The 15,987-nt window shown below is 37.9% G+C and overlaps 1 protein-coding gene and 1 long non-coding RNA gene across 4 annotated transcripts in view; both read left to right on the top strand.

Annotated features, from left to right (window-relative positions):
- NCAM2 (neural cell adhesion molecule 2) overlaps nt 1-15,987 on the top strand; it is a 203,774-nt gene that overhangs the window by 172,351 nt on the left and 15,436 nt on the right. Inside the window, exon 16 of one of the 3 annotated variants that reach the window (XM_081907814.1) lies at nt 6,516-8,107. The exons of 1 other annotated variant lie outside the window; for it this stretch is intronic. In XM_081907814.1, coding sequence (XP_081763940.1) covers nt 6,516-6,634 — 119 coding nt within the window. In that variant the 3' untranslated portion in view covers nt 6,635-8,107. Of the gene's footprint in view, nt 1-6,512; nt 8,108-15,987 lie in introns of those variants that run through there. One more of the 3 variants, XM_081907813.1, reaches the window with a different exon arrangement.
- Nucleotides 10,167-14,198, top strand: LOC309368055. Its single transcript, XR_014167518.1, has 2 exons — nt 10,167-10,302; nt 10,588-14,198. It is a non-coding gene; the product is annotated as an uncharacterized lncRNA (long non-coding RNA).

Genomic DNA, 15,987 nt, shown 5'->3' with positions numbered 1-15,987 from the left:
CTCACAGAAATCACTTAGAGATTTGCCTCCATGTTTACTTCATATCTTCCCTTCTGGGCGGTCTAGCACCTCTTTTTTAAAAGGAATCTCAGAGTCCAGGACCCCTGCTGACTGCAGGTCTTGTAAATCAGTACCTTCTGTATCCACCTCTTGGCAGCCCTGCCTGGCATAGAATCAAAGAATTATAGTTGGTAGTGACACAGAGTCATCTATTCCAATCCCCTGCAATACAGGAATCATAGATTTAAAAATCCCTGACAGCTGGTCATCTAACCTTTATTTAAAAAACCTCTAGTGAAGGAGAGTACACAACTTCCCAACAGAGTCCATTGCACTGTTGAACAGATTTTACTACCAGAAAGTTCTTCCTAATGTTCAGGCAGAAACTCATCTCATATAATTTGAATCTATGGGTCCAGATCCTACCTTTGGAGAAACAGAAAACAAGCTTCCTCCGTCATTGATGTGATTGCCCTTTAGATATTTGAAGTTGGCTATCATATCATATTATATCAGTGTAGACTTTCTTTGCTAGAATTCAGCATTGATCATGTAGAAATTTCTAAGATTGTTATTCCCCTAGTTTTAAGTACATAGTCTAAGATCCAAAGAGTGTACCCAAGGACACAGATATGTTCTCTACATCATGGGGCAGAATGTTTGTGATACAATGAGGATTCAATATAGATTCAGTAAAAATTAATACAAATAATTTAATTTGTATACTGCCCTTCATCTGAAGATACAAGGTGGTCCACAACACAAACATATGAAATGAGAACGGAAGAATACAAAATAAAACAAAACTGATAATAAAAACAAACTAATAATGCCTCTCCCACAAACACATTTAAAAGGTCATAGAGTATTAATCAGCCAAAGCCTGTTTGAAGAGAAAAGTTTTTGCCTGGCACCAAAGGAGATATTATGAAGGTGCCAGTTGAGCCTCCCTGAGAGAACAAATGGGGTGCTACCACAGAAAAGTCCTGTCCCAGGGTTGCCATGTTTCAAAAACAGAAAAGTTTTTGAGCTTTTTTGAGGTTTCGTTTTGCTTTTTGGCCAACAGAAGCTAGGCTATCCTTGTCCAGGTAAGGGTGCAGCTGGGTTACTGGCCAAACCTAACAGAAGCTAAACCATGTTAGCAAGGCCACCTGAGCCTCAAGAGATAGCTGTGGATCCAGAAGTAATCTAGAGATAAGAGTGAACAGGGGATTAACGTCTGATACTCTGAAAAGGCCATTTTCTACACTGGGTGACTGAGAAGCTGTCAGCTCCTGGGAACCTGAACAAGGATGGGCAACTTATGAGTAGAGGAATAAACATTTTGCCCAAAAACCATGTAAGAGACCTGATGGGTATGAGCCTGAAAAGCATCCCTTTTTCTAACAATCTCCGAGGCAGTCATATTTTATGACTAAGAAAGATTTCTGTTTGCCAGTGGAAATTTAATCTGGCGTGTGATCTACTTTCTGGCCTTAAGAAGAGTTGTTCATTCAAGGCAGGAGGGGAAAAAAACATGCTCTAATTGTTTGAACCAATAAAGTTTTAAAAGGTCAAAGGAGCTCTGAGTGTTGATAATTCTTATTTTATTATTTTTAATTCTCTGTTTTATTGATGAAAGTGTTGCCTTGAAATTGATAGTAATTTTGCCACTTCATACCTGTTCCATGGGAAAGGAATGTGTTTTGATAAGATATAGTGCCATTAAGAACTTAAGGTGAAGATGGCAGATGTAATGAGACTGAGTTGTTAATAAGATCAAGAACATTCAGTTTTGCAAATACATTGTTGGACATTCCATTGACTGTTGGCATCCTTCAGGAAATGTTTGATGAGCAAATAAAAGTGATTAGAGCTAAGATTGATGAATTGGTGAATGAAAGCAGACCAGAGAAGGATGAAATGGAAAGCAGAATTGAATATGACACAGAGACCTCAGAGAACAATATGGATAAAAGATTGCCAGAAAAGGAGGGTGAAATTGTAGAGTTGGAGGCAGTGGTTGGTGAAATAGAAGAAACCCTTCACACAGGAGTTTAGAGAAATGAAGCAGCCAAATGCTGGAGTCCTGATGGAGTACATGAAGTGTAAACAGGAGGGTAATTTTTAAAAAATCAAGATGCAGAACCATGGCAAATTCAACAGGAAATGGAAGAAACTGAACTGGGTGTGAATTGATGAATACATCATAAGTAAAGAACTATGGAATATTATTTTAATATATGATCACAGCAGAAAGAGTCTTATGTGGATAAATATGGAAAGAGTTATTATTATTTAATATGGAGGAATGGTAGTTGAAGTTATTGGAGAAGAAGTTGATACGTTTGATTGGATAAAAACCATTTCAGAGTTTTATTAATATCAAGAATTAGAGAACCATTGTTAAACTTTTTGTGTGAAAAGGAAAATGAATTAATTTGAGACATTTGGGTCAGAAGATCTGTTAGGGGATGCCTAACAGAAAGTAGATCAGTTGGATGTCATTCTAGAATGTCTATTTTGAATTATTTATTTTATGTAACTGACAGACAGAAAATCAAAATTCCTTTATATTTTCTTCTTTGTTCATTTTCTTCCATTATTTTTTGTTTTCATTTGGTGTTTTCTTTCTCTTCCTCTCTCTGTTTTTGTTTTTATTTAGATTAGTTTCTTTTATTTTGTTGCATTATGGAAAAGCTTTAATAGTTTTATTTTTTTAAAAGAGTATTTTTCAAGAAAATACAAGTTACATATCAATTGTGGCTAACATGTAGTACTCATCTTCAAACACCAATGGTAGCATGTACACAGCTTCAGTCATGTTACTGTTCTTTGCAAGCACAGCTGAATTGTGGAAACAATTGAGGCGTCCATGATCCAGTACAGATGAATGATAAACTCTAGACATCTTTCGCCAGCATAGGCACATTGAGATAATTGTGAGGAGCTGGTGGAAGTTCAAAAAATTGGAAATATGAGAACAAGATTGTGCTGATTAATTTGTAAAAGAAAATTTAATAAAAAATTTTATATATATATATATATATATATAGAGAGAGAGAGAGAGAGAGAGAGAGAGAGAGAGAGAGAGAGAGAGAGATAATTGTGAGATGAAGAGCTGTGAAAGAGAGATACCCAAGGGAGGAAGTCTGAGTGTAAACTTCAGTGGTGAGCCAAAGAAAACAGGTTATACTGTAAGGATTTTTTTTATCAAAAAAGGGATACTGTGATTAGAACCTGCCAAGCAGAACCTGGAGTAAGAAACCATTGTGGGTCTCTGAGTCCACCCTGTAGGGTTCTATGGGAAGGAAATCTTGACAATCAGGTCTGCTTCTTCCTCTCTGTCCTATTACCACTCAACATGTTACAGCATCTACAGTGCAGTAGTTACATTGCCACACCAATATGCTCTGTAAGAACTTTAAGTGGGTAAGTTATATGGTTCTTTCTAGGAATGGGTTTGGAGAATTCAGTTCACTTTTGAAGGTGAATTTATCAAACTCCTAGTTTCTGAAATATTATGGGAATGGAGAAACAACTATTCTTTGAAATTCGCCCTTATCTGACTTTTTCAACTCAGTTCTCCAACTAATTAAAAATGAATTTGTTAGGAACAAGTGTGCATAAAAATGAATATATTGGTGAGAATTACATACAAAATGGATTCTATTAGGATAAATTCACTGCAAAACATGCACTGCATAAAAATGTGTTTATTAGGAGAAAATCACACAATTATTAAATTTGACACTATTTTGTGATATTTTTATTGACCTAATAAAATTATTGCCCTACTGTGGAGTGTGTAATTTTTCTTATGGACCAACACTGCTATCTTTCCTTTTTTTGCTCCTTTATTTCAAACCCTCCATATTAAGCTGCTCACATTCTTAAATAATTTGGAAAGCACTGCCTCGATTCAAAAGTAGAGGACATTTCAAAGCAAGAGAACTGTGTAGTAGCCATTTCTTCCCATTTCTCAGATGTGGCATCTACTGTCTCAGAAACAGAGACCTGATCAATGCTGTTGGGTTGTGCAATGTTGCTCCTACTGCTGTCGTCTTAGAGATGTCTAGAAAGTGCCTTTGCTCAACCAGCTGAGAGATCCTAGAGATCTAGAGTTAGGAGTAAGCAGTGAGGTGGCTACGTTTGCTGCTGACACTAAATTGTTCAGGGTTCTCAAATGCAAAAAAGAGAATTTGAACAAAGGACCTCTCCAAAGTGAGTGAATGAGCAGTAAAATTGCAAATGCTATGCAATATAAACAAGTGTAAAGTGGTGCATGTTGGACCCCCCAAAAAATCTTAATTTAAGGGGTCTGAACTGGAAGTGACAGAGCAGGAGTGAAATCTGGGAGTCATAGTAGCTAGCTAGTCAAGCTATGGAACTCTTTCACCCAGGAGGCAGTGGTGGTACACAACTTGAATGACTTTAAAAGATGATTAGGCAAATTCATGGAGGAGAGGGCTCTCCATGGCTTCCAGCTATAATGGCTATGCTCTGCCTCCACAGTTGGAGGCAGCAATGCTTCCAAATACCAGTTGCTGGAAACCACAAGAGAGTGTTCTTGTGCTCATGTTCTGCTCACTGGTTTGCCACAGGCATCTTGCTGGCACTGTGATAACAGGATGCTAGACTAGATGGGCAATTGGCCTGATCTAGCAGGCTATTATCTCCAAGCCCTTCTTGGAGAGATGTCCTGTCTGTATCACAACAGCTTCCAATATTTCTTTCTAAAGGGGAAAAAAACTAGTTGGGGAAAGTAGTATAGGTCAGGCTAAGTGGAGCATGCTTGCTGGGAATTACATACCTCTTCTGAGCAGCATGTCACCATCCCCAGCATAAAAATAGGCTGATGCCTCAGAAGCTTATGTGCCGATCCAGAGGCATCTGGAATAATTTTCCAATGGAATGTGAGAAGGTTAAGGTGAAACATAGCTATTGGCCAGAAAGAGCAGCAGAAAGTCAGAAACTCAACGTGAATTACTTACATTTAAAGTCCTGTAGGACAGAGCCATAGAAAATTCTATTAGTTGCATTTGCTATATATGCTTATAATGATAGGAGTGTTGGATCTATTGGATTTCCCTTGGAGAAGGAGGTATGAAATCATATCATAGAATCATAGAATCATAGACTTCCTCTACTGTATGTTGTTGTGGAAAAGTTCACAGCCAGTTTCTCTCCAACACTGGAGCACTAATGTCAAAAATGGTGATGGGAACATTTATGTTTGAAACTGTCCCCATCATGCTCCCAGAATTGGAGCAAACCCAGTCCTGGATCTGATGTAATTATTTCTCTCTCATTGTGAAACTGTTTAAAAGACAAAAAAAAAATTCAGAACTAATATATACTCCCACTCACCCACCATTTCTGCTCTGCTGGTGATTTGTAGGGCACAGGAAGAGAAAGATTCACCCTCCATTTGTTCTTCCACAATTCTGCTCTTTGATCAAAGACGGGAGGTGTCAAAGACACTTAGGCTGCAATCATCACCCTACATACTTGGGAATAAGCTTCATTTCATTCAATAAGAGTTATTTCTGAGTAGACATGGCTAGAACTGAGGTACTTCATTGGGAGGAAGATGGATGCAATTCATAATCAGGATAGACCCACTGGAATTAATGGACTTGAGTTACATATGCCCATAGATTTCTGTGGCCCTGTGCTGAACCTGAATAACATTTTTTATTTCCCAGTGCAACTTATTTCTTACATAAAATGAATGGATGAATGGTATTTTGCTATTACCAATCAGATAAGGTCATTCATGTGATAGAGCTTTGGGCTTCATACATGCCACCACCATCCATATACATTGCATGCGGAACCTGCACAGTGTAGCAAGATATGCCAAACTGATTTATAGCTCAGCCACTTCAATAGGATTTCTACCAACACTTTAAAAGATGAAAATTGCATAGCCTCTCAGTACTTCCAAAGTAACGGAACAGAAAGAGCTGTATCTAACTAATATGTACTGCAGATCAGCTGAAGGCAACATAATGACTCATAATTTATTGTCTGCACCTTGGCAAGGTATTAAATGTTGGTGAATGGGAGGCCATTTTGTTCCATTGCAATCTTGCAAAATCAGATTTTGACTGGTAACATGGCATCTTGGCTTGTCTAATAATATCAGTAGAAGGACTAAAATGGGATTAGCAGTGGTGTGGTTCCACCTGAAATTCATATTGTTGTCCTAGGGCTCTTATGGTGCACTTTTACTGAAAGTATATTCAGTATCTTAACCTGGTAATTCCTCCTACTTCAGACGATATTTGTTTCATGTTTTTTAAAAAGGGCCCTTCATTTACCTACATTTTCAACATTTTAAAGTAATTGGTTTAAGTAAATGTCTTTGACATTGTATAAATATTGCATTAATTATTTTTTTCTCTTTTTTCTTTCTCACTATCACTGTTTCCTTTTAATTTTCTTTTTTCACATTTTATAATATTTTTTTTTCATTTTTGTCAATTTTTTTCTTACACTTCTGATTTTTATATCAATCTTCATCAAAGCAGATACCTGCTGCGAAGCCCGTAAAGGTGGAAATGGATGCCAGTCACGGCAGCTGAATGCTGCTGGCTTTGTTTTCCTTATAGTCATAAGTCTATTGTGCACGTTTTCATATTGGTGGTGAACCATGCAGAACATTGTACGAGCTTTTTCTTTCTTTCTGTGAACTTCCTATTTAAGGGGAAATAACAGACCTGGATACTATTGGACTTTCTGGAGCTCCTTTAAACATTTGTTATATTACATCAACATGAAAGCAACTGAAGAAACTATGCATGAATGAATGTTCCTTACGAGTGGCTTTTTTTCATTGGGGAAACCCTAAGAATGTTTTCAGAAGTGATGCTTAAATCATCTTTTGTATTTCATGCATATGCAATTTGAATGTAGAATCTTCATGGTATAGAAGTAGATTCAGTTCAAAATGATAGATTCTCAGCATCACTTGTGGAAACAGTTTCAATCTTATGGCAAACACACAACATGATTAGCTACTTGTAGCATGGTTTGGAGTAAAATGTTGCCATTCTGTCTCAATTATGTTTCTTTGCAAAACAACCACAGCAACAACCACAAGCATAATTATTCATTGGCCCGTGGGTTGACCTGTAGTTCAATTTTATCACACGACTTGAATAGTCTATTAGAATACTTTGGTTTCATATATGCCACTATGCATATTGCTGTGCCTTTATTAAGATGTATTTATATGTTCTTTATTATTTCTTATGACATTGTTTGTTTTTTGTTTTTAAAGCAAAGTGTTGAAGTTCAGCCCTTTCTAAAGGACTATTAAATATAGTTGGGACCTCTTAAATACCCATAAAGAGTTTTACTGTCCCTACCTGTGTTTTTCCATTCACTGTGCTGTCAGGGAGAGCCTGTTTATACATCCCTGTACAATGATATTTCTGACATTAAAGTCAATGGGGAAACCTGCAGAAGCATATTGGAATGCATGCAGAACTTCAGGCCGGAGCGTTTTTGCCTAATATATATTTTAACATAGTTTAGATTTATATGTGTATATATATTCAAAAACAAACAAGCAGCCATTTCGTACCTCTATAGGCTTTGTAAGTTCCCCAGGCAATCCTTTTCTATTTTTCCTTCCTATCACAATTCTTCAGACAACTAAAACCTTTCTCAGAATACCGTCCCAAGACTGAGAGTAAAATATACTATTTATTGTAGGTAAAATGCAGCCATTCCTGCCTTAACTAATACATCTTTACAAAAAAAATAATAATCATCCCCATATGAGACAGTTAATAGTTTTACACCAAATGTTGTTACTTTTCAATACATCCACCAGATTAGATATTGGTGATAATTCCATTAACACAGTAATAGGCAATATTTTATATCACTGGCCTTATTAGTATGTAAATTATTGGAATGACAGGGATTAATTTATAGGGAAAGGCCTTTCTTTTTATGTATTAAGGGTAAAACACATTCTTTCATATAAATACATATAAATGTTCAGCTAATATAAAGAAATAACACACTAAAACATATATCTAGAAATACATATTGAAGTAAAGATCACAGATAAATAATTATAATACCTGATGATTTTAAACTACCATATAACAATCCTCTAATAAAACTCTGATTCACCATTGGATTTTATTTCATACTACAGTATTCAGTATCTCTATGTGAAATTTAAAATCTAACTTTAAATAATAACCCAAAGGCCACAGGTCTTATTGTATAGTTTCTGTAGTTATGTCACTCGACAGCATCAGAACTGAGATATCAATATGCCTCATTTCACCTGTGTCACATCTGTTCCTATTGCTGGAGGAAAATTTCTATTACCCTTGGAAAAGCAGCACTTTTCCCATGTGGATTCAGCACTCTGGAAATTACTTCCCATTTTATTATGTAGCAATTATGGTATGCTATGCTATGCTCTCATTTACCTAAAAAAGGTATAAAGCAAGATTTGCACCTCCCCTCCACCAAAGGAACTTCTTTCTCTAAAACAGTGTGAAAAACACATTTTCAGACTCTGTGTAATATTTCTCAAATATGGAAATCAACAGGGAACAGAATTGCATTAGTCAACTTTCATATCTTCACTTCTTAAAGGTATCAGTAAATTCATGCTTGCTTAGAGCTTTCCACCTCTGAAATGTTGCTTTATGAAATTTGGATTACATCTGGAAGCATCTAGTGGACTGTTTTGAGGATATGATTATCCCCTTCCATTTTACCCTTACGGTATATCAGTTATTATTTCCAAACTTCTAATACATTAAGGACTGAAATTGTTCCATTTCTTGCCATGATGCTTCCTGATAAATCCTTCAACTGACAAGCATAAAAATAATCAGCAATATGCGGTAATGCCAGCCTATCCCCCTTAAGGCAACAATGTAGGCTGTATCTCTTGTTTCGCCTCATTAAAGTATTTATTTTAGTTTGCCATTTCATTAATGTATTGTGATAATTAAATAATTGACATTGCTTGAAATTTATAATTTTTGGAAGTACTGCCCAAGATAAACAACATCCCATCCATATTTATAACTCCCCCCCCCCACAATTTCTATTGGTTTTTAAACAAATACAGATACATGAAACATTAAACACTTAGCCAGTTCATCTAATGGTGTTTGTTTTATCCATTGACTCTAGACATAAACTTACACATTCAACATTCATACTTAATGCAACCTCTTCAGAACATTGGAGGTGGAAATCTTGGTTCATTTAATCATGTTTGGTAGGAATAGAGTATTCTCCATTATATCCACAATTATAACTTCTTAACACATACATACAAACACACACACACACACAAAAAAAAACACACACACACACACACACACCACAAAGTAGTTTATTACACATAAATATAACATAAGAAGAGCCTGCTGGATCAGGCCAATGGTCCATCAAGTCCAGCATCCTGTCTCACAGTGCCAAACCATTTGCCTCTGGGAAACCAGCAAGCAGGGTTTGAGAACAAGAGCACTGTCCCCTCCAGTGGATTCCAGCAATTGGTACCCAGAAGCAATGTTGCCTCCAACTATGGAGGCAGAACATAGCCATCATGTCTAGTAGCCATCAATAGCTCTTTCCTCTCCGAACATGAGCAGGTGATCAGATGTAGGATTAGCTCCAAGTGTCTCTGATATTTTTTAGTCCACACAAATGGGAACTTTGATTTACTCTCCCCTTCCCTTAGTTGTTAAAGTAACATACTTTTTGAGTTATCATGGTTAACAGCAAATCAAAATGCTTCTCTAATGAAGGTGTGGGAAATCTTTGGCTCTCTAGATTCTACAACTACAGCTCTCATAATCCCTGGCCATTGCCCATGTTTGCTAGGGCTGATGGGATATGCTGTTTAGCAACATCTGCCGGTCCAAAGGTTCCCCAAAGAGCTACTGGGGTGATGTTTTCAGTTCTGAAAAACATAATATTATAAGAGATACATGATATCCTATGACAATAGTGATATCTTACTAGTCTGATTATTTACTTTTATTTCATTTGTATATTTTACTTAACGTAGCATGCTGGTATCCCAGAACAGGGAAAAAGGACATCTCTGTCTGGTTTTCCTACATAAAATTTTGCCCACTGAGAAGTTTGCTCAGTTATTCAGTCTTTCTTGCATCAACCATAGATTTCTATAAAGAAAATTAGTTATTTCTTCAAATTAATCATTTTTACTTCTTAAATAGTCAGACATTTTATATAGTCAGACAATTTACACTACTTACCTTTGGGCATCTAATAGGTCTCATGATTAAGCAACTACTATACAGGTAGGTAGGGACGCGGGTGGCGCTGTGGGTAAAAGCCTCAGCGCCTAGGGCTTGCCGATCGAAAGGTCGGCGGTTCGAATCCCCGCAGCGGGGTGCGCTCCCGTTGCTCGGTCCCAGCGCCTGCCAACCTAGCAGTTCGAAAGCACCCTCGGGTGCAAGTAGATAAATAGGGACCGCTTTCTAGCGGGAAGGTAAACCCCTGGCCTCTTGAGTGAGATGGGCGCACAACCCCAGAGTCTGGCAAGACTGGCCCGTACGGGCAGGGGTACCTTTACCTTTATACAGGTAGGTAGGTCTAATAATTTTGTTATGTTTTTAATATACCAGGGAATACATTTTTTTCTAAAGGCAAAAATAGATTACATGAAAATTGTAGGATAGTAATAAGCTTATCCTTCAATCTGTGTTTCAAATACAGAACATAAGATTGAAACTTCTCAATGGTCAGTGATATCCACTTATGTATTGTATTTAGGAAAGTAAATGTTCTATTTCACATTATTTTTATGGGTATCATTCAACATATCATTCATATTGGAAACTTCACTAGCCAATTTATAATTTAGCAAATAATACCTAGCAACTGTTTTGCAACTTCAAAACATTAATGAGCTACACACTTTCTTCACTCCTAAAACCTTTAGTAATATGTTGGGAATCTGCATTAGGCAGATGTCCTAAAAATACTTAACCATGTGCATATCCTCTCTGCTAGTGTATATGCTTTAAATATGCATAAGCCTAAACATCTTGATGAATTGAAGCCTGTCAGTTTGACTGGCCTGTCAAAATTAATAAGTACAGTAAATAATCATTTAGATACTAGATGTTGCTGTTAGTTAGCATCCTTTCCTTCTACGATCTGCACGTCTTGTTAATGTAAACCTACTATGGATCCTATAGAAATATAACAACAATAGAACTTAAAATAGGACTGGGAATTTTTAAGGTGGGGTGGCCAATGTAGTGCCTTCCAGATGTTGCCTGCAACTTTCATCAGCCCCAGCCAGCATGTGGCCAATGGTCACACCTGGAAGGAACCACTTGAGCTATATCTTATACAGATGTTCAGAAACATATTGGGTTGTTCTACAACTCACAGAGAGAGGGTCTGTTCAAGTGTCACCCTCCCTGTGAAACCACATTCCCTGTGAGTTGCAGGAAGCATATATATTAATGCAATGTTGGCACTAGCTGAAAATGCATTATTATTTTTTTTGAGGGTTCTGCTGGCTTCTAATGCCAATTTGTTTTTTATTGTAATTTTATTGTAATTCTGCTTTTTTGTATACTGCCTTACTGCTGTGTATGAATAATGCTCTAGAAATATTTTAATAAATGAATAAATAAATTTTCCCATATAATTTGTCTAATCAGTCAGCAATGAGGCTGCCTATAGCATTGTTGATTCTAATAGGAGCTTGAAATTGCATGTCTCCATACAAGCAATAAAGAGCCATGCCCACTGAAGTAGTGAAGTACCATATATAAATGGAACATATAGAAAGCATACTATAGGATATATAGAGAAACAGAGGGGATTGCTACCAAATGTGTGTCATCTGCATTGCCCGCCCCCCTTATTACAGCTATTAGTCTATATGGGCACTAATGAGTAGCAACAATTGGTGGTTCTAGATGGTTTAGGTCTATATTTCTCCCTACTGTCTTTCTACTATGAAATGGCTTCTCAGTTACATCAGGGAAGTGAACTCTCAAAAAATATCTGGAAGCAAGGCAGCAGCAGACTACCTCTTTCTTACCAAAGAGACAACACTGGAAACATGCGAGATATCTTATTTGGAAAAGAACACTTCAGTGGATGGGTTTGGGGTAGAATCAGTTGTACTGCCCTTTACATTGATCATGGCAAAGGCATTCATGACTTTCAGGCATTCAGACTGAACTTAAGTGAAGCGTAGGCGCCAAGCATTGGGTGACCTAGATGCCCGGGCATCCACAATTTTTTTCTGGGTGTTTGGTACCCACACTGCGGGCTCCCATGTGACCTCCGGTTTCTACCCAAAGTCGTGCTGGAGGCCCAATCAGGCCTTCCAACAGCTCTTCCAGTACAAACCAGAAGTCTCTTTGGAGGTCGTGGGAGACCTTGGGCATGATCTCTGAGGCGTCCGAGGCCCTGCCAGGCCTCAGAAGCTTCTACGGTGCACTGATTAACATGACATCATGACACTGCAATGTCATGTTATGTCACAGGTGCCATTGGGCACCCATTGCCTGGATCCCAAGTTGGCACCCCTGGGATGAAGAGTCCCTATACCTTCTCTTGTCATCTTTTAGTGAGGCTTTCCCTGTGGACAAAACAAGGGGCAGGATCATATTCACAGCTCCTGATCCAGCTCTGACCTATCTCAACAGTGAAAAATATTGGTGAGGAGTGAGGAGGGAGAAGGTGATGGGATGCTGTGACTGTGGAATGGGAAGTTAAACATCTGAGTGCTCAGATGAAGGGCAGGAACTTCAGCACAGGGGTGCTGAATGAGGGAGGGAGAGCCATGAAACAGAGTCTGAGTTGGGAAGGGGAGGTGCTGAAGCAAAGGAAGCAGGAATAGGTTGGGTAAAGGGGAAAGAGATGGTGTGAGCCCAGAGACTATTAGCCCAATCTGATCCTAAATAGTAAGTGCTATGTGAGTGAGTAATAACATATTTCTCTAATTATTGCAACATATTTTTATGGGGTTTTTTATTAGAGGGCCACACCAATTCTCTAAGAATTTAAAGGTGTGACAAGCAGGGCATCATCTAAAGCTAAATCTCTAGGCAGCAATACAGCTACCCTCACTAAAGCACCCACTAATTCACAAAGTTCAAAACTGTGTGTGATATCCAGCTTCAGCCATGCCCAGAGTAGACACATTTAAATAAATTGAGCATTGTGTATCGATCTTAGAATCGGTTAGCATTTTATTTGTTCTTGTATTTCATAATCTTTAAAAGACATCTACTTAGCATCAAAGCTCTGGATACAAAAACGTGTTGCTGTCCATTAATGTAAACTCTTTATTTCAGTAATCAAATTACAGGAATGTATATTTGCAGGTTGTAAAATAATTATTTTTATTTGATATAAAGTTGGTCTTAACATTATTTTGTTATCTTCTTTTAGTTACTAATCATATTTGAATTGTAACACATGAAAAATAAATCAAGCATATCCAGCATATGTCTGGTTCACTTAAAGCAGATGTGAGGAACCTCTGGCTTTCAAGATGTCTCTGTACTACAGCTCCCAACAGCACCAGCAAGTATGGTCAGTGGTAATGGATGATGGGAGTTGTATTTCAGCAACGTTGGAGCACCAAAGGTTCCCAACAGCTGGCTTAAGCTAGTCTAGCCTGGTTCAAACCAGAGTTTGATCCTAGTTTGTTTCAATTAGCTTTGGTTAGAGCAAACCACAGTTCCCCAAGGTCAGATGTAATGGGGAACTGTGGTTTTAGAGTTCATGGGTCACTGCTTCTCATTCCCAATAAGCCATGATTTTAGGTGTGGGTGTGGGGTGTAGGGGTGTGTGTGAGAGAGAGAAACTGTCCATACTAAATATCTTCTCTGGAATGCTATTTAAAAACAAAACACTTTCCAAATGTAGAAATATATAGTTTTAAAGTAGTTTATGAAGCACTGTGTAACTCTTTATTCATTCATTCACGTCTCATTGACATTCTGTCTCAATGGCTTTTAGTACACACTGATGGTTACTGTCATGCATCATATCTTTTCCTTAAAACAAGTGTGTGCATTGTAAGTGTAATGTCCCACAAAATCTTCCCAAGTGTAATGTCAAAAACATTTGTAACCTTATGCACGTCTTTCATTACTTGTTTAATGTCCATTTTGTTTTATGTAATCTTTAAGCCATTTTTGTAATAAAGAAAAGTGATGTAACATTCATTTAGCAGTAGTTTCTTTAATTATATATAAAGTTACTGTTGTTCTAATTCACACGTTTCCACATCACAGTTAACTGTATAACATTCTTCTCAGGATTTCCCCCCCTTTTTGTAAAGTCAAAGGACAGTATTGTCTTATCAGTAAAATATTGAAGAAAACACAATCATCACATTGTGGTTATTGCTTCTTATTCTGAACCCTACCAAATGTAATGCAGCTTTAAGAACAGTCTAGTTCAGCATCTAGTTCTCATAGTGACTAGCCAGATGCCTATGGGAAACCCACAAGCATGACCTTAATCCATTTGTAATGCCCAGAAACTGCTATTCAGAGGCATACTGTTTCTTTACAGTGGACATAGAACCTAGCTTACCATGAAGATCTTTCAGTAAAACATAATAGTGTTCAGATTGTGTGTGTGTGTGTGTGTGTGTGTGTGTGCGTGCACGTGCATGTATGTGTATATGTGTGTCTGAGTATAACATTTAAAAAAACCAAGCAAAATTGTCAGCTCCTATTAACAATAAAAATAATCTATCAGTTATCCTTAGGCCTCAACTTCAAATCGACCAAAGCTGAGACCCACCTGAATCAGGTTGACTTGGCTTGAGATTTGGTCAAATCTGGGATACAGCCCTAGTACAATACCAATAGTATTGTGGGAGTGTGACATATATGCATCAGTTCAAACTTGGCTGTACACATGGCAGCAGCTAGGGGGAAAGGTGCTGTGCCATACAACATAAGAATTTCAGGCCTGTGATTTTGGTAGCATTTTTCAAAAGAGCTACACAAGTGCCTGCTTCCTTATTAAACTTGTGTATACCTGTTCTGTCTTAGGTCAGAGACCTGCCTTATAGCATCATGAGAGTGGGGATAACCAGCATGTGGTGCTCCTCCAGTAAGATTCCATACCTTTCAGTCCAAGAATCACATTTTTTCAAAAGGAAACTTATGGGGACTGCATGTCAGCTGTGGGCAGGGCCAGAAACAAAAGTGGGTGGAGCAATGGAGGTTACTCTTGCCCTTGGTAGACTACAGCAGCCACGTAAAAGACAGGGGGCCTCTCTCCACATAGTCATTTTCCCATCCTGCATATAGGAAATCAAGATGCATTTTCACAGTTATAGACATACCCTGGCCAGTCAAAACAATCCGAGGAAGGCACGGAGCAGGGGCATGGTCTAGGGAGAGAGGGTGTGGCCACGGAACAATCCCAAGGGCCTATTATGCCAGGAGAGCTGGATTCAGTCCCAAGGGTGAAGATTCCCCTTTCCTATTCTGATTCCAACATACAGATGTGCAGAGGAAAATAACACATGAGGAATAGCTCTTAGCACCTGTGTAATTAATTTTTACTCTGATAATTTATTAATCATATTAAAAAAAGAAAATCCCACTTGTAATCCAAGGAGGGCACAGTGTCTGACAAGCTATATAGAGTCACCACCCTGAGATTTTGTTAGTAATACTTTCACCTTCCAAAGCTTGGTCTTCGATATCTACTATTTCAAATTGAAATAAACTGGGACCAGTAAGAAATATTGTTTGCATTCCATTCCCATTTACTGAACCATCATTTAACATGAATGTCATGGTGATTTCGGCATCTTTTAAAATTAGTAATTATGGGCTGTAGGCAATGCTAGTTCTACTCAGAGTGTTGTTGTTTAGTCGTTTAGTTGTGTCCAACTCTTCATGACCCCATGGACCAAAGCACCCAGAGTAGACACATTCAAACTAATGAACACCACTAACAAATGCATTTCCATGAGCTTATTCT

The sequence above is a fragment of the Podarcis melisellensis genome, assembly GCF_964234715.1.
Source record: "Podarcis melisellensis genome assembly, chromosome: 4".
Classification (NCBI taxonomy): domain Eukaryota; kingdom Metazoa; phylum Chordata; class Lepidosauria; order Squamata; family Lacertidae; genus Podarcis; species Podarcis melisellensis.
The sequence above is the reverse complement of the archived record's forward strand: the minus strand, read 5'-3'. Positions and strand labels throughout refer to the sequence as shown.